At 34.5% G+C, this 23,562-nt stretch overlaps 3 protein-coding genes across 3 annotated transcripts; all 3 read right to left on the bottom strand.

The window, feature by feature from the left end:
- Nucleotides 1–2,823: 2,823 nt before the first annotated feature.
- LOC118040982 (probable disease resistance protein At1g61300) lies at nt 2,824–6,831 on the bottom strand. The gene is made up of 2 exons (XM_073406753.1): nt 6,469–6,831; nt 2,824–6,128 (listed from the first exon to the last, which is right to left on the bottom strand). Exon 2 carries the CDS (start codon nt 5,582–5,584, stop codon nt 2,873–2,875), a length of 2,712 nt encoding a protein of 903 aa, XP_073262854.1. The 5' UTR covers nt 5,585–6,128; nt 6,469–6,831; the 3' UTR covers nt 2,824–2,872.
- Nucleotides 6,832–9,655: 2,824 nt separating this feature from the next.
- LOC118040999 (disease resistance protein At4g27190-like) lies at nt 9,656–13,454 on the bottom strand. The gene is made up of 2 exons (XM_035048093.2): nt 13,197–13,454; nt 9,656–12,856 (listed from the first exon to the last, which is right to left on the bottom strand). The coding sequence occupies exon 2, from the start codon at nt 12,848–12,850 to the stop codon at nt 10,079–10,081; it is 2,772 nt and encodes a 923-aa protein (XP_034903984.1). The 5' UTR covers nt 12,851–12,856; nt 13,197–13,454; the 3' UTR covers nt 9,656–10,078.
- Nucleotides 13,455–19,992: 6,538 nt separating this feature from the next.
- LOC140955034 (disease resistance protein UNI-like) lies at nt 19,993–21,117 on the bottom strand. Its single transcript, XM_073406561.1, has one exon. It carries the CDS (start codon nt 21,115–21,117, stop codon nt 19,993–19,995), a length of 1,125 nt encoding a protein of 374 aa, XP_073262662.1.
- Between the last annotated feature and the right edge of the window lie 2,445 nt (nt 21,118–23,562).

Here is a 23,562-nt window from a genome sequence, read left to right as displayed (position 1 = left end):
CAAAATTGTTGTGGGAGTTTAGAGTGAGAAAGCAATGAAAGACCGACCTCAACAATTTGTTTATGATGACGTTCAACTGCACCCATTTGCTGATGAGTGTATGGGCATGCTTTGCGATGGTGAATGCCTATTTGAGTTAATAGTGTTGACATACGACGGTATTCACCACCCCAATCAGATTGAATATTTTTTATTGAACGATTAAATTGACGTTCAACTGAAGTTTTAAAGAGCAGAAAAACTTTTTCAACATCCGATTTTAGTTTAAGAGGAAATAACCAGATGAATTTGGTGCAATCGTCTAAAAAACATACATAATAACGAGCGCCACTGTTTGACAAGATGGGTGATGGACCCCAAACATCAGTGTGCACTATGTCTAAAGGATGAATAGATTTATGATTGCTGGAATGGAAAGATAATTGACTACTTTTAGCTAGTTGACAATCCGAACAAACTGGAAGCTTTTTACTTGCAACAGGTAACGTAAATGCGGAAATAGTTTTTTGAATAACTGGAAATGATGCATGGCCAAGTCGGTGATGCCATATTTGATAAGACTCTCGTACAGCAGTGAGTGCATGAGAGGAGAATTTGTCCGACAGGTTGGAGAAGGAATATAGCCCATCTTTAAAGGTGCCGCGATGAAGGATTTTCCCCAAGTAGTCCTTAATAAGAAAAAATTGATCATGAAATTCAAAAAACACTAGATTATCATTGCAAAATTGTTGAACAGAAATGAGATTTTTTTGAATTTCAGGAACAAGTAATAATTGTTTGAGCATAAAAGGGGTTTTGGATGGAGTAAAAATAGAAGAACCAACACGAGAGATTTGCAAACCTGCACCATTGTCAACCAGAACGTGATCTGAACCAGTATAGTCGTCACTTTGAAGATTTAAGTTGTCCATGTTATTGGTGAGATGATTTGTAGCACAAGTATCAGGGTGCCAATCAGATGCAAAAACAGACCTTGTTGTCGCCATTAGCCCTTGCGGAGTGTTGATTTTTGCAGAATTGTCACGGTATGTGACATCAAATCGATGGTAGCATTTTTTGGCAGAGTGACCAGGTTTATCACATACCTGGCATATCATAGCATCTCTATGAAAATTGTTCCTGCCATTAGAATTATTAGAGGATGAAGCATCTCGAAAATAAGTATCTCTGAAATTTCTTCCTCTGCCTCTATACATATTTCGTCCTCTGTAGGAAGAAAAGTGTTGCTGGCGGGTAGCTACATGAACAACAGGCTGAATAGGAGGTCCATTGTTGTGTTGCAGCCGTGCTTCTGTGGTGAGTAAGAGGGCATAAACTTCCTCTAAGGTGACAGGATCTGTCCGTGCGGTGATGGCAGTGACAAGAGAGTCATAATCATGGCCAAGACCCGACAGTAGATAGGAGATAATTTCATCACAATGAAGAGCATGACCGGCAACAGCAAGTTCATCTGTCATGCGTTTGATCTGCATAAAGAAGTCATGGGCAGATTGTGACCCTTTACGGGTGTTGACAAGTTCAGTGCGGAGTTGAATAACTCTAGCACGTGATTGAGAGGAAAAAGATTTGGCTAAAGCACACCAAATAGCAGCTGAGGTGGTGTAAGATACCACTTGGATAAGAACATTCTCGGAGATTGTAGAGAACAGAATGGCAACTATAACAGCATCCTGGCGCTGCCAATGTTCATAGAGAGGATTGGAGATGACAGAGGAGGTTGCAGCAGCAGAAATTTCTTTAGATGGAATGGGAATGGTTCCATCAAGGTAGCCAAAAATACCTTGCCCACGGAAGAAGGGAATTAGTTGAGCTTTCTAGACATGATAGTTGTCTTTTGAGAGTTTTGTGACATTTATAGCAGGAGGGGAAACAAGAGCGGGAATGCTAATAGCAGCAGCATCAGAGGTATTTTCTGTAGAGGAGGCCATTTGTGTGACGTGAGTCAAGGGCTCTGATACCATGTAAGATAAAAGAATAGGAGAAGAAGAAGAGAAGAGCTGTAGACGGGAAGGCTAGAGAGATACAGAAGAATGTATTTCCGTTGAATGATCTTTTACTGTTACATGATGGTCTTATATAATACCATCTTAAATTCAAAATAAATCCTATAATCAAGAGTACAATTAATGATAAGATATACACATATTTTCTAATGTGATCACGTTATCTTCAGATTCAATGAATATCTCTTGTGCAGGTATGAGCAGGTCAGGTCAGGTATGAGCAGGTATGATCAGGGATAACAATCCCTGATCATGATCTCTTCAGTATCCAGACTTCTTGATAATTATCGTACTCCCTGATCATGTTTATCTTCAATATCAATATTATCTTTATTGTAGATATGCTTGGAGATCACGATTATCTTCAGTCGTAGTAATCTCTCTTGTTCAGGTATGATCAGGTATGAGCAGGTCAGGTCAGGTCAGGTCAGGGATATCAATCCCTGATCATGTTTATCTTCAGTATCAGTATTATCTTCAGGAGATTGGATAATATCGTTAACAGTATTAAATTTAGTATTTAAAAAATGTGTTTATGAATATGGCAGTTTCTGGCAGTTTCAGGTTTAGAAACCAAAACTGTCATATTCATACTCTCTTAGACATTTTAAAAATGTGTGTAGAAGAATACTTTCACTGATGATTTATAATATTAGGTTACTTTAATGATAAATCAATATAATATTTTTTTTATTTTTTTTATTTTCATCTTGGAGAAATTCAATAGGATGAAAATATAATATTAATCAAACTTCAAATTATAATTGTTTATCTATCGAGTTAAAAAAAATATGACAATTCAGTAGTCTTTAATGAAATAAAAAAAATGAAAAATGTTATTTATGTAATTGTAAGCATACTATATTATATTAGTTTACAAAGGGACGAAGGACATCCTTTGCGTTAGGATGCTCCCACTCCACTACTGACTCCCACCATTTTTTTGGATATGCGTTGATTTCTTTAAGAGAAGGGGGAGGAGATGGCTGGCCATTTTCAAGCAACGGAAGACAAATTGGCATCCTCTTCAGCTTCTTACAAGACATTACACTAATATCTTCAAGAGAATTGCAAATCAGTTTTGCACTGCAAATGCTTTTCAGTTCTGGTAACCAAGACAATTTCAGAGTTATTAACTTTGGGAGAATGACTTCCGTGATGGAATTGGAGGTGCTGCTTTCTTCATTTGTTGTTCCTATTATCTCCTCCATTTTCTCACATTCATTAACTTCAATCCTTTCCAGGTTTATGAGGTTTGGCAGCAACACAAGCGGGAACAACTTCTTCATACTTTCACAATTATAACAATAAAACCTTTTAAGACTAGAAAAGATACCATTATATGATGGCAATCGTGGTGGAGCAGAGCAGAACCAAGAAGATGAAACCAAGCTCTCCATGTTATGGCATTTCCGAATGCTGATGCGCTCCAGTTCAGTTGCATTCTCTAATGACAAAACATCACATAAACTTCTTGCATCGATGCATTCACAAATCAGTCCTTGAATGCCATTTAAGAACTTGACCTGAAAATCTCTATCTCCGTTGATACTCAAATTACCCAACCCAACTGTTTTACTTGGAAAATGTTCCATCAATTGCTCTAAATATCTACCCACCTTTCCTACTAAAATTTTGTATGTGCTTAATGATAGGATCCCATCCCGAGATCTGAGATACTCCACGAAGTCAGAAAAACCTTTGAAATGGCATTCCAAAGTTTCCAATTTTCTCAAGGATCCTACTTCCTTTCCTTTAACTGTTGTTGGAGCTTTCGTAAACTTTTCTAGTACAAAGACTTGCAGGTGAGAGAGTGTTGGTAATATCCCACTAGGAAACTCCTTTTCACCACATCCATTCATTCTAAGATACCTCAGGTTGGTTAGGCATTCCATTCCTTGCGGCATCTTTGCAAGTGCCTGAGTACCAGAGAGATCCAACCTCTTCAGTGCCCTAAGCTTCTTTAATGATGGAACATGACGTATGTTGGTGTGTTTGAGCAATAACGCAGTGAGACTCACCAAATCAGAGACAGAGTCTGGCAAGTTTTCAATACCTGTCCAAGAGAGATCGAGGACCTGGAGCCCATGCAATTGCTTGAAAAATGAATCCGCAATAAATCCCAACCAACGATTTTGACATAGCAATAGAGTTGATAGATAGGGACACCTGGGTGAATGGGTGGAAGGAATTTCTTCGATCATGTTTTCCATTAGTGAAACTCTCGTCAGATTCTCCGTCCACTCCTCTGCATCTGGCAACTCTTTTAATTGTGCACCTGCTTTGACCATGCCTTGAGAGTTCTCTAGCAGTATTCGGATGGCCATGTCCCTAATCAAGTCATGCATCTTGACACGTCTAATATCATCATACTTTATTTTAGCATTTTCCAATAGGCAGACATTTTCAAGTCGATTAAGCATCGTGTGGCCCTCATCAAATGCATCTCCCCTGCTCCTCTTTCCTTTAATTATTCCCTCATCGATCAAATAACCTATCAACTCCTCCCTTTCAATCATATCATCTTCAGGAAATAATGCACAGTACAAGAGACATTGCTTTAGTGCTAAATCACCTAACTGATCATAACTAAACCTCAATAACCTGAATACTTTCTCATCTATGTCCCTAAATTCTGATTCTCTCAATTTGTTCAATGTATTTCTCCACTCATGTGGGTCGTCCACTCCCCTCAAGCTTCCTGCCACTGCAATAATTCCCAATGGCAAACCAGCACATTCCCCAGCAATATCTTTCGCAATTCCTTTCACTTCTGGTAAAAGTGTTATGTCACGTCCAAGTTTTTCCATGAACAAAGTCCAAGCTTCTCCCTCCGAAAGTAGCTTCACTTTGATTTTGTGGTGGCAAGCCATCCGAAGACAAATCGTTTCTGATCTAGTTGTCATAATCAGCTTGCATCCTTTCAACAGCACAGGAATTCCCACTTCATCAAGCTCAAAATAGTTCCACAAATCATCTAAAATGAGAATCCATTTTTGTTTCTTCCTTAGTTTTTCTGACAATTTGGCAGCTCTATGCAGATCATCATCTTCGCTTGAAAGGTCTAGATGAAGACGTTTAGCAATAAGATTCTGCAATCTATTAATGCTGAAATCTTGAGACACAGTTACCCACCAAACATGATCACAAATATCTTGTCTTTGTAGAAGCTCATTATGGATATGTTGCAGTATTGTTGTTTTACCAACTCCCCCCATCCCATAAATACCAATGGTTGAGACTTCATCATCCATCAACAAAGACCATATCACCTTCGTATTCTCTTCAAATGCTCGACCCACTAGCTTCTTAGAGCTAGTAGGTAATGGAACTCCTCTAGTCTCACTTGTGTTGTATTTAAGGCTGGTAGAAGATCTAGCTCCTGCGCCAGGCTGCACTAATCTTCCACTATTCTCCACACCCTCCTCCTCCACTGGTTCTGTCCTCACTCTAAGCATGTTCTGCACATCATTCATAATGACATCATTGTTTACTGATGGAGCAAATAGTTGGGCATAATATCTTCCATGATCAAGACACAAAGGATCTGTTTGGTTGGGATGAATCTCCTCGAGGCTCATCAGCTTGATTAATTGATGGCCTCTCACAAGAGCTACCTCTCTCCAGATGCTGCACTTGTTCTGTTCTCGCTACAGTTTCATCTTCCTGCATGAAATACGTAGAGATTTCATTCAGCTGCTGCTCCTTTGAAAGGGCAGAGTGCATATGAACCCAAGTAGCATCAGCAAATTGATCCACTAAATCTGTTCCTTGTGTTGCTTCTCCTCTATTCTCATGAGCATCAACTCTGAGTCTCCAAGGAGAGACACTTCTGTCAACATGCTGAAAAGATCCTTCACCAGTGTATTCCATGCTTGAACTTGCTATGCCTTTATGTCTTTTGTAGCCACCACGCATAGCTAGAAAGGCTGCTCCTTGAACTTCTTTAGGCACCTGACCACAAATGCCAACACCATGCCCTCTCTCTCCTGATAAATGCCACTTTATCCTCGAAATGGAAGTACCATTGGCAAATAAATGCCCACAAAACTTACACTTCATGCTTCCATCATTCATATCTTCAACTTCCTTCCAAAACGGATCATCTGATCTACCCATTTTGTCCTACAGATAAAAAGGGTCAAAATATTGAATAAAAATTAATGGAGGTACATTAATTGGAAAAGGAAGGTTGAAACTAAAATAATAAGTTACAAACAGCGAAGAAACTAAGAAGAAAAAACAAGGAATTCAAGGTTAACTTGGGGTCAATTTAGTATGAACTGCATAAGGCATGGATTGTTACAACTGAGAAAGATCAAATTATTTATTTTTGGAAACTGTTGATGATCCTAACTCCAAAGTTTCTCATTAGAATTTCTACAACTTGTGTTTTCCTTGAAAGATTCAAACCAGAGTTACATGTGAAAAACAAAATGAAGAAGATGGATTATAAATAATTTACCTGGATTCAAGTTTCGCTTCAAGTGCTGGTTTGCTTAAGCAGTATTCAGCAAAAAAGACAAGAACGGAGAAGAATATACGGTTTAAAAATAAGAAGGAAGTTGCAAGATGTTGAGCTCCAGATGATTCGATTCAATCAGAAAAGGAAGCACTGATCATCAGAAAGGTTTAAGAAATTTTATGAGGGAAATGGGAAATCAATGGTATAATGAGATGAGATTTGGAAGAGAATGTTACAGTAGCAAAGACTATTGTATTGTTTGACAAGAAGGAAGTTGCTAGGAAGGAAGCCACAAAATTTCACCTACCAGAGATTATATTATAAGATATGGCAAGTTGCTGTACACCTCAAATTTGCTTTTCTTTTGTCTAGCGCTGCATATAATTGAAAACTTCAACAAAAGAATCAGAAGCTAATGCTGAGTTAACGTGTAGACCCCACCCCATTGTTGAAAACTTTGAAAAAGCTGACCTGAAAATGTAAGAGCCTGAAGCTTAGCTTCAAGAGCTGTAAATACTATGCTATGAATGATGCCTCTCATCAATTTTATCTAAATGTTGTTTATTGCATTAGTGAAAAAGCTAAATGCTGTTTATTTGCACGCTGCTAATTGAGAAATACAGAACTCAGTTAAACCCAGCAAGTTGCTGCATCAGAGTTAAAACTCCATAGCAGTCAGCACAATCTATGATGATAAAATTGAAAACAAAAACAATCAATGACTAAAATTAAAAAATGCATCTAAGGCTTAGAAAAAACCGAGATAAAACACTAATTTTCTGGATGTGGAAGGCGTTTCTGCCTGAGGGATCGGACCGAAACCACTCGGTGGTTAATGTTTTCGGACCAAATGCGGTGGATATTTCAGGCGTGAAGTTCCCTGCGACGTTACTTTTTGTCGGAGGGTTCGATCCCTTGCAAGATTGGCAGAAGAGGTACCATGAGGGGCTGAAGAAATCTGGGAAAGAAGTACATTTGGTAGAGTATCCAAATGCTTTTCATGGGTTTTATTGCCTGCCTGAATCGCCTGAATTTTCTTTGTTGATTGGTGAGGTGAAGAGTTTTGTGCAAAAGCAGTCATCTCTTACATAGGGTGAGGACTGAGGAGACGACGATCTCTATTTTATTATTATATCTTATTTTATTCACATTCAATAATTAAATCGTATTTAAATTGCAATGATTTTATTTACTATTGAAGATAGATTATTATATGTGTATTGAACCAATAACTTTTTATCTTTTTCCAAGTTTTTTTAGGTGACTTTTTTTCTTTCATCTCAAAATCATGGATCAAAAGTGAAATAAAATAAAATTTTGAATTAAAACTAAAAATAAAAAAATAAAAGATGCAAAAAGTCTAGGGATCAAGATTTTAAAAATCACGCCTATACTACTTTCTAGTTTTAAATATTCAAAAAAAAGGCTCCATTATCATATATTCATAGAGACATACCAATGTAGCTTTTGATGTTTACCGGTTTGGGTATGTCCATATGCTTTTAAATATTTTTTAAAATTTATATTTGTTTTTAAAAAATATTAAATTAATAATTTTTTAGTTGTTTTTAATGATGTTGATGTATTGATATTAAAAATAAAATCTACAAAAATTATTTTTAAAAAATACTCTATATAACAGTATCAAACACATGATAACCTGGTCCAAAAGCTTTCGAACGAGCATAAAATGGTTTTCAACCCAATCATACTTTTTCCTCATTATAAATATAAAGTAAAGTTCAAGTGAAGTAGGGTCCAATCTTAAATGGTTCAAACATTATTGTTTTTTTTTTTTTTTTTTTATAACCGGGATGTCCGGGCCAGCTTGCGCGCACCACAACTAATCCCCGGGCCCACTGAACATCCTGCAAGCCCAGTGAACAGGTAAGACACCACAGGAGTGACAGGGGTACTCTTTAAGGTTCGAACCCGGGACATTCGCAAGGATTGAACTTGCAGTTTACCACAACAACTAAGCCCTCAAGTGTATGGTTCAAACATTATTGTTAGAACGTGACAGTGTCCCAGCATTAGCAGTGTAGCACGTGCCATGTCTTAAGCTTATGTGATTAAAGAACAAGGCAATTGGTGTTTGATGAAATTAGCTGTCACTAAAAATAAAATAAAATAAAATCCTCTGTGAACTAATAATTACTCAATTAATTCCTAAATTAGTTTTTTATTTTTTTTCACAAAATTTATAAAAAATAAAAAATATTTTATTAGATAATTTAGATACTCCACTATTATAATATTTTATTTAAGTTTAGCTAAGAACTCAGAATCCATGAGATGAAGTATTTGGCAAAGCCTTCCCCGTGATTGGAGCAATCTCACTAACTTATCGACGGAATGGCTAGAATTGTCCTCCTCTTAACTAATCTTTAGCAAATTATCTTAATATGGTTTTACCAAAAAGAAAATAATAAATTTGTTCTATCGACTGCCAGAACTCCTGACCAGTAATTACGACCAGTTCTATTAATAAATTTGTTCTATTACTATCGACTGCCAGAACTCTTGTAATCTCACAAACGGTTGAGACCCAAACCCAATCAACAGATCAGAGAACCTTTATTTGTCAAGGCTCCATACACTTTCTCGACAAGAACCAGAGGAGGAGGCTGTGGGGTATCCTTACTAAATTATTAGAAAGTAACATTATAACATTTTTAAATCTGTTTAAATTTTTGTGTTTAAGATAATTTTTTAATATTACAAATAATTTATTAAGTTAGTTCAAATTAATTATTTTTATTAAAATAATATCATTTCATTTTTTTTTAATTAATTTAGTCAAATATAAACTAGATTTGATTGAATCGATCAAATTTTATTAAATTAATATCTTATATGATTTAATTACAACCCAATCTAAGTTAAATTTTAGATTTTGAGTTTTTTTTAAACAAATCTACGGGGTTTAACAATTATATATGCTCTTATCTTTAACTTTACTTTGAAGTGTATAAACTTTCACACTCGTGTGTGTGTGTGTGTTAAACTTTGTGGTGGCTAAAGAATACATTTTGGAAAGTTGAATCAATAATATTGCCTGTGCTTGTCAAGGAAAAAGATTTCCAATCCTCGTGGGTGCTATAATCTGTAATTATTGGCAAGGCTTTAATAATCACAGCAGCAGAAGATGATATATTGTACAAATAGATTTCCAATCCACACTTTTAAACCCTCCTTTTCATCACGTCCCCATGGTCCCCGTGTCCCACACGTTTTCATCAAAGACCTAAATTTTAGGACTTCTTTGGTAGCCATTTAAAAATATATAAAAATACTATTTTTATTTTAAAAAAATTATGTAAGGATATGTTCAAGAGAATTGCAAATCAGTTTTGCACTGCAAATGCTTTTCAGTTCTCGTAAATCAAACAATTCCAGAATTCTTAACTTTGGGAGAATGACTTCCGTGATGGAAATGGAGGTGCTGCTTTCTTCATCTGTTGTTCCTATTATCTCCTCCATTTTCTCACAATGACTAACATCAATCTTTTCCAGGTTTACGAGGTTTGGCAGCAACACAAGCGGGAACAACTTCTTTATACTTTTACACTTGTAACAATAAAACTCTTTAAGACCAGAAAACGTACCGTTACATGATGGCAATCGTGGTGGAGCAGAGCAGGACCAAGAAGATGAAACCCATGTTATGGCATTCCCGAATGCTAATGCGCTCCAGTTTAGTTGCATTCTCTAATGACAAAACATCACATAAACTTCTTGCATCGATGCATTCACAAATCAGTCCTTGAATGCCATTTAAGAACTTGACCTGAAAATCTCTATCTCCGTTGATACTCAAATTACCCAACCCAACTGTTTTACTTGGAAAATCTTCCATCAATTGCTCTAAATATCTACGCACCTCTCCTACTAAAATCTTGCATGTGCTTAATGATAGGATCCCATCCCGAGATCTGAGATACTCCACGAAGTCAGAAAAACCTTCGAAATGGCACTCCAAAGTTTCCAAATTTCTCAAGGATCCTACTTCCTTTACTTTAACTGTTATCGGAGCATCATCTTGCGGCATAAACTGTTCTTGTACAAAGACTTGCAGGTGAGAGAGTTTTGGTAATATCCCACTAGGAAACTCCTTTTCACCATATCCATTCATTCTAAGATACCTCAGGTTGGTTAGGCATTCCATTCCTTGTGGCATCTTTTCAAGTCGAGTACAAGAGAGATCCAACCTCTTCAGTGCCCTGAGCTTCTTTAATGATGGAACAAATCTTAAGTTGTCACACATACAGAGCAATAACGCAGTGAGACTCACCAAATCAGAGACAGAGTCTGGCAAGTTTTCAATACCTGTCCAAGACAGATCGAGGACCTTGAGCCCATGCAATTGCTTGAAAAATGAATCCGCAATAAATCGCAACCCTTTATTATCACGTAGAAATAGAGTTGATAGATAGGGACACTTTGGTGAATAGCTGGAAGGAATTTCTTCGATCTTGTTTCTCATTAGTGAGACTTTTGTGAGATTCTGCGTCCACTCCTCTGCATCTGGCAACTCTTTTAATTGCGCACCTGCTTTAACCATGACTTGAGATTCGTCTTGCAGTATTTGGGTGGCCATGTCTCTAATCAAGTCATGCATCTTGACACGTCTAATATCATTAAAACCCATTTGAGCACTTTCCAATAGGCAGACATATTCAAGTCTATTAAGCATCGTGTTGCTCTCATCAAATGCATCTCCCCTGCTCCTCTTTCCTTTAATAATTCCCTCATCGATCAAATAACCTATCAACTCCTCCCTTGCAATAATATCATCTTCAGGAAATAATGCACAGTACAAGAGACATTGCTTTAGTGCTAAATCACCTAACCGATCATAACTAAACCTCAATAACCTGAATACTTTATCATCTATGTCCCTAAATTCTGATTCTCTCAATTTGTTCAATGTATTTCTCCACTCATGTGGGTCATCCACTCCCCTCAAGCTTCCTGCCACTGCAATAATTCCCAATGGCAAACCAGGACATTCCCCAGCAATATCTTTCGCAATTCCTTCCACTTCTGGTAAAAGTGCTATGTCACGTCCAAGTTTTTCCATGAACAAAGTCCAAGCTTCTCCCTCCGAAAGTAGCTTCACTTTGATTTTGTGGTGGCAAGCCATCCGATGACAAACCGTTTCTGATCTAGTTGTCATAATCAGCTTGCATCCTTTCAACAGCACAGGAATTCCCACTTCATCAAGCTCAAAATTGTGCCACAAATCATCTAAAATGAGAATCCATTTTTGTTTCGTCCTTAATTCTTCTGACAATTTGGCAGCTCTATGCACATCATCATCTTCATTTGCAAGGTCTAGATGAAGGCATTTAGCTATGAGATTCTGCAATCTAGTAATGCTAAAATCTTGAGACACAATCACCCACCAAACATGATCACAAATATTTGGTCTTTGTAGAAGCTCATTATAGATATGTTTGAGTATTGTCGTTTTACCAATCCCCCCCATGCCATAAATGCCAATGGTTGGGACTTTATCATCCATTAACAAAGACCATATCTCCTTCGTATTCTCTTCAAATGCTTGACCCACTGGCTTTGTGGAGCTAGTAGGTAATGGAACTCCTCTAGTCTCACTTGTGTTGTATTTCAGACTTTCAGAAGATCTAGCTCCAGCACCAACCTGCACTGATCTTCGACTATTCTCCACACCCTCCTCCTCCACTGGTTCTGTCCTCACTCTAACCATGTTCTGCACATCATACATAACGACATCTTTGCTTAGTGAAGGTGCACAGAGTTGATCATAATATCTTCCATGGTCAAGACACAATGGATCTGTTGGTTGGGATGAATCTCCTCGAGGCTCATCAGCTTGATTAATTGATGGCCTCTCACAAGAGCTACCTCTCTCCAGATGCTGCACTTGTTCTGTTCTCGCTACAGTTTCAAATTCATCATGCAGACGCTCCACATCCTCATCTTCCTGCATTAAATACGTAGAGATTTCATTCAGCTGCTGCTCCTTTGAAAGGGCAGAGTGTATCTGAACCCAAGTGCCATCAACAAATTGATCCACTAAATCTGTTCCTTGTGTTGCTTCTCCTCTATTCTCATGAGCATCCACACTTCTGTCAACATGCTGAAAAGATCCTTCACGCATAGCTATGTCTTTATGTCTTTTGTTGCCACCACGCATAGCTAGAAAGGCTGCTCCTTGAACTTCTTTAGGCACCTGACAACAAATTTCAACACCATGCCCTCTCTCTCCTGATAAATGCCATTTGATCCTCGAAATGGAAGTACCATTGGCAAATAAATGCCCACAAAACTTACACTTCATGCTTCCACCATTCATATCTTCAACTTCCTTCCAAAACGGATCATCGGATCTACCCATTTTGTCCTACAGATAAAAAGGGTCAAAATATTGAATAAAAATTAATGGAAGTACATTAATTGGAAAAGGAAGGTTGAAACTAAAATAATAAGTTACAAACGGCAAAGAAACTAAGAAGGAAAAAAAATGAATTCAAGATTAACTTGGGGTCAATTTAGTATGAACTCCATAAGGCATGGATTGTTACAACTGAGAAAGATCAAATTATTTATTTTTGGAAGGTGTTGATGATCCTAACTCCAAAGTTTCTCATTAGAATTTCTACAACTTGTGTTTTACTTGAAAGATTCAAACCAGAGTTACATGTGAAAAAGAAAATGAAGAAGATGGAGTATAAATAATTTACCTGGATTCAAGTAGTTCTTCAAGTGCTGGTTTGCTAAACAAGATCAGAGAAGAATATATGGTTTAAAAATAACAAGGAAGTTGCAAGATGTTGAGCTCCAGATGATTCGATTCAATCAGAAAAGGAAGCACTGATCATCGGAAAGGTTTAAGAAATTTGATAAGGGAAATTGGAAATCAATGGTATAATGAGATGAGATTTGGAAGAGAATGTTACAGTAGGAAAGATTCTTTTATTGTTTGACAAGAAGTTGCTAGGAAAAAAGCCATAACTATCCTGCCAAAGATTATATTACAAGAGACAACAAGTTGCTGTACACCTCTATTTCGCTTTTCTTTTGTCTACCGCTGCATATAATTAAAATCTTCAACAAAAGAATCAGAAGCTAAAAATTATTTTTAAAAAAAACATTTTATGATAATAATGCCAAACACTTTAACTCGTGGACCCACCCCATTGTTGAAACTTTGAAAAAGCTGACCTGAAAATGTAAGAGCCTGAAGCTTAGCTTCAAGAGCTGTAAGTACTATGCTAGGAATGATGCATCGCACTCCTCCCCCATCAATGTCATTATCTGATCCACTTCAACTTCCATTCCCTAAAAATTTAACGAAGAATAGCATTAGCAATAAAAATAGTGCTTAGGGGTACTGAAACAACCGTTAAAAACCTATGGTTGGAAATAAAACTCAGGACTCAAAACCTACAGTACTTTGAGAATTTGTACACGTACGTTAAACGTTTATAAGAAAAAAGTGTCGAGTCCATTGAAATAAAACCACAACTACCTTGAATATCTACACAAGTTTTTCCTAATAAGAATTCTGGTAGAAAGCCTTGAATATGTACAAAAAAAATTGCTAATAAGAATCATAGTATTCTAGATGATAATACCTATTTGTAAAGTCCATACATATTCCTTATCTCAAATTAATTATGACATGGTAACATCATGATTGATGAATTTTTGAGTTGAGTTGTATTTGCTGCGTGTTTTTCCTACTAGTTAAGGTTTTTGTTACGATGATGTTCTTAACATCAAAAGGAATTTTTACTATATATCCACGAATGATACAAAAATCTATAGTTTTTTATAAAATGAATTCCTGAACCTAGTCGAAAAACCGTGGAAAAAACAGTTTAAGGATTCCAACCTAACACATGAATGAGGAGAGGCTAGTGATGATGGATCATGTTCCATAACTTTAATAATCATGTCGGAATCGGAATTAAAGTTAGCTAGCTAACCTCTGTGGCCCCCGATCGAATGCAGAAAGTTTCTGCTTCCATTTTCCAAAGGGGAAAGGGTGCAGCAAGCGATCACAAACCAACCAGATGTATAAAACGAAACAACTGATCCTCGTTTTATTTTATTATATAAGACCTTTGATTTATATTTATATATTTTTTTTTAATATTAAAAACTATTTTAACAACACTTACATGTTCATTCTTTAGTGTTAAGAAAATTAAATGTATACAAAATGTGGTACAAATAATTCAAATTGTATTTACATAGTTAAATGTTTTTCTCTTTTATAAATCCATTGTTGGATTTGAAATTTATAGCTTATTTTATAACTCAAAATGAAAATTTGGTTTGATTTTTAAGTTTTTATTTTTATAAAAATTGATTGAAAAAGAGTCAATCGGGTAATGTCAGCTTGGCTCGAATCTGCAAAATCAAAGACACAAATGAATAATAAATTTCAATATTCATAGTTGAAGACCGGTGGAAAAAAAATCTAAACTCTGACCTAAAGCATGTTTGGAAACGCAATACAAACCGTGTTGCATCATAATTTAATTTTGTTTGTTTAAGATTATTTTTTTATGTTTTTAAATTATTTTAATGTGTTGATGTCAAAATAATTTAAAATAATATTATTTTAATATATTTTTAAATAAAAAAATTTTAAACCACAACGTTATCATGCACATCCTAATCATTATAGTTTTTACACAACTTTTAATTTTCAAGAGAGCCTTAACCATTCCTTTATGCAAGTGTACGCTTTGCCAAACAATCCTTTAGGAAAATGGGTCGCCCTCCCTCCGACGACTTGCCATAACAGGCCAGTGATGGGAATGATGACAGTACTCCTCTACATCCTCGACCATTTCAATTCCGAGAAACTCCCCCACCATCCCATAAAAAAGTAGTCCTTTTTCTTTGAAGACTTTTCCCAATTAGTCCTTATATTTTAGATATGGTCTTCAACATGCTTTTACAAGTTTAATTACTCTTAAATTTCCCTTTTCTATTATGTCCTTTTAATAAGTATCTTTGTTTAAGCTAATAAAGATATAATTACTTAAAAAAACTCAAATCCTACCTAATTTATTTAAAAAATGAAAATTAAGATTTGTTTTTTATGTTAATTTTCCCCACTGGTTATTTGTAAAGAAGAAACTGTAATCTAACCATTAACATGTTATTTAATAATTAATTAAATTTCAAATCTTTTGTTTTATTAATGTTGACTTAAACTAATAAAATCAACCCATGGCACTATGATTTTATTGATTTTATTATTTTATTATTAATTAATTGATTTTTTCTAAACAATATTGTTTTAATTTTTTTAAAAAAGATAATTCAAAATTCTTGCAAGGAAACTATATTGAATTTATCTATATCGGTTTGGGTTAATTTATCAAACTTATAAATCAATCATATAAAAAACTATTTTTTATAAATTTGATCACATGTAAATAAAGTTTAATTAGTCTAGAGAGTAAATTGGAACCAAAGTCTAGGACTTCGATAATACTTAAATAATAGTAATGTCCTACAATAACAATGACGTTACATAACTTAAAGAATATATATATATACACATAACTTAAAGAATACACACACACACAAAGCACATATAATAATAATTTTGGATGCAAAACACAGGCTGCAACACAGATGGAGCAAGAAATTCCACCCCAAGAAAAATCCAAATATAAGTTATTCCAACTTTCTTTCTATCCCAAGAAATCGAGAATGCTGGTTTCATTCATCAAGATTCTAAATCCTATAAACTATATTATAAGATATAGAATACCTATAAACTATATTTATAAGATATAGAAAGCTAACGTGTGGAGTCTGTGGACCCACCCAATGTTCAAACTTTGAAGAAGCTGCCAAGAAAATGTAAACACATGAATATGAGAAAGAGTAGCATAATTCAAGTTTTTTTTAAAAAAAATATTTTTTATTTAAAAATATATTAAAAAAATATTTTTTATTTTTTTTATATTACCACCTCAAAACAATTCAAAAATATTAATAGCAAACAGTCACTTGATACACTTTTACATGCTTTTAATTAGCCTCACTCATCTTAGCCCTGTTATTGGTTAATGGTTATCAACAACTCTCCATCCCGTAACCTTTCCGGCCCTCCCTGGAACAACCAAACCCCTGGCAATAATAATAATAATAATACAGTTGAACCATGTTTTTAAAATAACTTGATATTTTTTATTTTAATATTTTTTTATATTAATGCTAAAAATAAATTTTAAAAATAAAAAATAATATTATTTTAATATATTTTCAAATAAAAAACACTTTAAAAAATAATTATTACCATAAAATCAAACACTATTTTAGTCACAGTTTACCTGCTTCTCCGGTTTTCAAAAATAATTAAAAATAAATTAAGATTTGTATTTTTTTTTTGGGCAACATGATGCACTGCTGTTATACCTGCATTTTGCCAATAAAATAATAAAAATCGATGTTTTTGTTATGGTTTACCACCTTAACAAACAGGTTTTAATGGACTCGGATTGTTGGAATAACTTAATCTTATGACAAAGATTATTTTTAAATATATATTCTCCAAATCCTTACTAAATTATCAAAAATAACATTACAATATTTTTAAGTTACTTGATTTATTTGGTTTAAGATAATTTTTTTAATATAATATCATAACTTATGAATTATTTATTAAGTTAATTCAGATTAATTATTTTATTAAAATAATATCATTTCATTTTTTTTTTAGTAATCCAATTAGATATGAATCAGATTGGTTTGATTGATCGATTAAATTCCACCCAATCAATATCTTATTTAGTTAAATTTTAAATTTTAAGTTTTTTAAAATAAACACGGTTTAACAATTATTTTCTTATCTTTAACTAAACTTTGAAGTGTGTAAACTTTCACACTCAGTGTATGTGTGTATTATTCAACTAAATAATTGCTTGTGCCATATATGTGGCGAGCTTCATAGTATTTAAAATCTTAGATTATCAAATAATTAAACTTTTTATCCAAACCAATAAATTTATTTTAAAATAAATTTTATGAGGCAAATATCAGGTCTTCTATCTGCACAATGGTTAGATGTGGAAAGGGAAAGAGGCAATTTTTTTTTTTTTAAAAAGGCAAAACACCTTGAATTACGTACTATTTTTTTATAGTGATTCTCCAAGTCTCTAAGCTTTTCTTGTAATGAAAATTAATAACCGTATAATATCTTCCTTGTGGATGCTCTATCGTTGCTAAATTAAAACATCTTTTTTTATCTATAACTATGTAAGACTTTTTTAAAATAAAAATTTTTAAAAAGATAATGTTTAAAAATAAATATTTATTTTAGTTTTTTTAAATAAATACCATCATTTTAGTTTTTATAAATAAATAATATGATGTGGTTTTGTTTTTTACTTTGGAATACGTCTCTTAAACTATTTTTAAGCTTTCTATTCGTTTTTAGTAATCAAAATAATTTTTTATTTTTAATATTAAACAAATACCGTTGGAATAATTGGAAATCTGAACAATTTGGCTACCCTTCACTGTATTAGCCATTCCTTTCCTTGCCTGTTCTCCTTCTTCTTTTTTTTCTCTGGCGCAATTGCCAACAAATACCCCTTTTTCTAGAAGAGGCAGCCCTCCTTTTTTCATCACGTCTCCATGATCCCCGTGTGTCAAAAACCTAAATTATAGGACTTCTTTGGCAGCATGCTTTTTATTTATTATAAATATAAAATAAAGTTGAAGTGAAGTTGGGTCCAATCTTTAAATGGTCCAAACATTATTGTTAGAATGCGACAGTCCAATCTTAAAGGTTTTCAACAAAATCATGCTTTTTTCCTTGTAGCATGTGCCATGTCTCAAGCTTCTGTGATCCAAGAATCAGGCTATTGGGGTTTGATTAAATTAGTTGTTTCTAAAAATAAAATAAAAGAATAGAAAATCCTCTGTAAGATAATTAATTACTCAATTAATCCCTAAATTAGTTTTCTGATTGTTTTCACAAAATTTCTAAGAATAAAAATATTTTATTAGATGTCTTAGCTGAATTCTAAACCAGCCTATAATCAAATAAACAAAAACAAATTAAAAAAAAGAAAAAGAAAAAGGCAAAAACATCTTCCTTGTGGATGCTCTATCGTTGCTAAATTAAAACATCTTTTTTTTATACAACGTGAAACTTTTTTAAAATAAAAATATTAAAAAAGATAATATTAGAAAAAACATTATTATTTTAGTTTTTATAAATAAATAATATGATGGGGTTAATCAGTTAATCTATGAGTCAACGGGTAAACTATACTTTGCAATTCGACTCTTAACTATTCGTAAGCTTCCTATTCATTCTTTGTCAAATATTTTTTTTTTCCTCTTTAAAATATTTTTTTTATTTTAATATTAATATATTAAAAAATATTAAAAATATTAATTTAATTTTTTTAAAAAAATAAACAGATTTTTAAATGCACTCAAACATAATTCTAAGTACAAAAACAAATTATGTTTTGATTGCGGGCATAACAATCATGGCAGTAAGTACCATGATCCTTTCCAATTGAGTAAATTTTAGGACTTTTTTGGCAGCCACGTACATGCTTTAGGAGTTCTTTTTATTAAATCAATATTATAGTAAAACAATTAAATCAATACAGATAAATAAATATAATCAAACAATTAATCCATTTAATAGAAGAAACATTACTGAATCCATAAACTACATTAATCCCTTTTCTTCTTAATTTTAAACCTCCTTTTTCATCACGTGTCCCGCACGTTTTTATCAAAAACCTAAATTTTAGGACTTCTTTGGCAGCCACGTACATGCTTTAGTTCTTCTTTTTTTTGAAATCCTCATCAGAGACTATTTTGTAGCACGAGTGTTTCCAAACAAGATAACGCATAAGAATCACAACAATCCAACATGAGAGTGGAAAGTTGTGATTAAAATAATTGAGTGCATCTAAGCTGTTTCCAAGGAAAAAAAAAATTATTGCTTTTAGAATGATTTTAACAGTGCGGAGGTGAATGTTGAAACTTCGAAAAAGCTGCTAAGAAAATGTAAATGCATGAATTTTTTTTTTTAAAAAGTACATTTATTAGGTTACTTTAATGATAAATCAATATAGGATTTTCATCTTGGAGAAACTCAATAGGATGAAAATATAATATTAATCAAACTTCAAATTATAATTATTTATCTATCGGGTTTTTTTTAAAAAAGGTACACAGGGATAAAGGATTATTTCAATATTAATTAATAAGAATATCCTTGTTTATTTAAAGGACTATTTTCATCATTCATGTCAAAAATAATTATGTTTTGCACATGATTTTTAACAAAAATGATTGAAAGAATGATATATTATTGAATATGAGCAAATTTAAGGTTACAATCGATTAGTATTCTTGCAGAAGGATAGAATTGATAAATGATGCAACAAAGAAGTATTCTAACAACGAAAGGATTAACAATACGAAAGGTACAATTCGATTGAGAGAGATGATGCTTACCCTCTATTCTATATTATATTATCTTAGGCGCCAACTAGTCTCCTCCTGCGGAAACGTTACAAAGGGACGAAGAACATCCTTAGCATTAGGATGCTCCCACCATTCTTCTGGATATGCCTTGATTATTTCAAGAGAAGGGGGAGGAGATGGCTGGCCATTTTCAAGCAACGGAAGACAAATTGCCATCCTCTTCAGCTTCTGACAACGGATTACAGTAAGAGAATTGCAAATCAGTCTTACACTGCAAATACTTTTCAGTTCTGGTAAACGATACAAATACAGAGTTCTTAACTTTGGGAGAATGAATTCCGTGATGGAATTGGAGGTGCTGCTTTCTTCATCTGTTGTTCCTATTATCTCCTCCATTTTCTCACAATAACTAACATCAATCCTTGCCAGGTTTACGAGGTTTGGCAGCAACACAAGTGGAAACAACTTCTTCATATGGTTACATCCACAACAATTAAGCTCTTTAAGACCAGAAAACGTACCATTATATGATGGCAATGGTGGTGGAGCATAGCAGAACCAAGAAGATGAAACCAAGCTCTCCATGTTATTGCAATCCTCAATTCTGATATGCTCCAGTTCAGTTGCATTCTCTAATGACAAAACATCACATAAACTTCTTGCATCGAAGCATTGACAAATCAGTCCTTGAATGCCATTTAAGAACTTGACCTGAAAATCTCTATCTCCGTTGAAACTCAAATTACCCAACAAAACTGTTTTACTTGGATAATCATCAAAGTATGTCAGATAATCACCAATGTTTGTCGAATAATCATTAATGTATGCCCAATAATCTTCATCCACCATTCCTACAAAAATTCTGTATGTGCTTAATGATAGGATCCCATCCCAAGATCTGAGATACTCCACGAAGTCAGAGAAACCTTCGAAATGGCACTCCAAACTTTCCAAATTTCTCAAGGATCCTACTTCCTTTCCTTTAATTGTTATTGGACCATCACCTCGCGCCGTAAACTTTTCTAGTACTAAGACTTGCAGGTGAGAGAGTTTTGGTAATATCCCACTAGGAAACTCCTTTTCACCACATCCATTCATTCTAAGATACCTCAGGTTCGTTAGGCATTCCATTCCTTGCGGCATCTTTTCAAGCGCAGTACGAGCGAGATCCATTCTAAGATAACTATCTCATGGAGGTTAACTCCCTCCACCTCTCTTACGGATAAAGTAAGGAAGCCATTTACACTTCATAAGAAACCGTAATATAACAAACAGAGGATCTGTAAGTTTCAGAGAACGACATCAATTTAATTATGCGAAGTTCAATCTTTTTTCCTCTACAAATTAAATCATGTACGTAAACCTGTTACCTACATTTTGTAATATTTCTGGATCTGCTCTCTGATTCATCAAGGACAGAGTTGATTGCAGCTTCGTCATAGAAAAGTTCGTCTTCTTCATCTTCTTGGTTGGCGAGGAAATATAAGTGGACTCTTCTCCAGTTTAAGGATTCCAACCTAGCACATGAATGATAAAGGGCAGAGTCATCATTTAAATAATAAAGGGACGAAGGACATCCTTAGCATTAGGATGCTCCCATTCCATCACTGACTCTCACCATTCTTTTGGATGTACTCCATCACTCTAAGAGAAGGGGGATGAGATAGCTGGCCATTTTCAAGCAACGGAAGATGAATTGCCAGCCTTTTCAGCATCTGACAATTTGTTATCCCAATTTGTTGGAGAGAATCGCAGATCAAACTCTTTAAAAATAGAAATATACCATGATAAGATGGAGATGATGGTGGAGCGGAGCAGAGCAGAGCCAAGAAGACGAAACCAAGCTCTCCATGTTATAGCACTTCCAAATTAATGTTGGTACTGGCATTTATTGAAATGAAACTTAGAATCAACTGTTTTGAAAGCCATTTGATAGCTAAGAACTCAGAATCCATGAGATGAAGTATTTGGCAAAGCCTTCCCCGTGATTGGAGCAATCTCACTAATTTATCGACGGAATGGCTAGAATTGTCTTCCTCTTAACTAATCTTTAGCAAATTATCTTAATATGGTTTTAACAAAAAGAAAATAATAAATTTGTTCTATTACTATTGTCATAACCAAATTTTTGACCCTTTTATTTTAATTATTTTATTTACTGAAAAAATGCTGAAAAAATAATGAAAAAACACGTAAAAATAAAATAAATGAAGAATTAATTAAAATTTGGGTTAAGGGCAACATGATTGATAAGTTGTGAGACTTAATTAAGTTTGAAAATTGATTTAATTAATCCAATCAAGGGTTTAATTGAAAAATTGATAAGTTTTGAGACTTAATTGAGCTTGGAATTAATTTAATTAATCCAATTAAGGGTTTAATTGGAGAATTGATAAGTTTTGAGACTTAATTGAGCTTGAAATTAATTTAATTAATCCAATTAAGGGTTTAATTGGAGAATTGATAAGTTTTTGGACTTAATTAAGCTTGAGATTAATTTAATTAATCCAATCAGGGACTTAATCAAAGAAATATCAAAGTTTGGGGTTTAATTGGGGTCCAAATTGCAAACATTATAATCCAAGGACTAGATTGAAAATGACACGAAAATGCAAGGATCTAATTACATTTTAACCAGGGACTTGATTGCAAAATTACAAGAATTACAGGGACCAAATTAAAGACAGCCTTTAGAACTGGAAAACGGAGTCGTTTTGCAACGACTGTTCACTGTCTTCTTCCTCTGTTTCATCAGTTTCCAGCCAACACTTGAGTTTCATCATTGAAGGCAACCAGTTACAGGGCATTTAAGTGGCGATCGTTACAGCGCTGATCGATCTTTGGCCTTATAAAAGCTGGGCAAAGGCAACCTCGCGAGGGGACCAGAAAAAGAAAAAAGAAAAAGCCACGAACGGCAGAAAACTAAGACAAAAGAACGAACCAGAATAGCAAATTTTTGTTTCCTCTCAGGGAACAGAGACGAAGAGAAATAAACAGGAGGATAGACAGGGAGTAGATAGAGAGAGAGCAGAGAACAAAACAGAGGGTACCGAGAGAGGGAGGATCGAAAGCACAAGCTAAGAAACGAAAGGAGCAAAAAGCCAGCGTTCCCGGCTTTGCTTTGGTCCCCAGAACGCAAACAAAGTGAACAAAAGAAGACAAAGAAAAAAAAAAGCAGGAAAGGAAGAACCAGCAGAGAGTACCAGCATCATCATCGACTTCCTCTTCTCCAGCGTCAGCTTCCACAGCCAGAGGAAGAAATTAAAAAGGAGAGAGGAACGAGCAGCTGATAGAAGGAATACATATACAGAAGGGAAACGAACGAACACAGGGATCTTGAGGCAAGGATAGACGATCAAGAAAGACTGCAAAATCCGGATCGCCATTTCCAGCACCAGGTTAGTTGCGCTTTCCCTTTTTGCATTTTAATTATATGTTCCTATAGCTGGCGTGCGTGAACTGCTCACGCACGCCTGCTGGTAAAGTAAATGGCTAGCTGGGTCAAGCCTGTGACCCGGCTAGGCCTGCTGGGTCCAGCCTAGCCCCATTGAAAAATTATCAACCAATAACTTTTTATCTTTTTCCAAGTTTTTCATGATTTTTTTAATCTCAAATTCA

This window comes from Populus alba, chromosome 19, assembly GCF_005239225.2.
Source record: "Populus alba chromosome 19, ASM523922v2, whole genome shotgun sequence".
NCBI lineage: Eukaryota > Viridiplantae > Streptophyta > Magnoliopsida > Malpighiales > Salicaceae > Populus > Populus alba.
This window is presented reverse-complemented; position numbering and strand designations above follow the sequence as displayed.

Bases quoted from the DNA above. Each gene is read 5' to 3' on its own strand.
- LOC118040982 (XM_073406753.1), bottom strand. From the start codon at position 5,584: ATGAGCCTCGAGGAGATTCATCCCAACCAAACAGATCCTTTGTGTCTT.
- LOC118040999 (XM_035048093.2), bottom strand. From the start codon at position 12,850: ATGGGTAGATCCGATGATCCGTTTTGGAAGGAAGTTGAAGATATGAAT.
- LOC140955034 (XM_073406561.1), bottom strand. From the start codon at position 21,117: ATGGATCTCGCTCGTACTGCGCTTGAAAAGATGCCGCAAGGAATGGAA.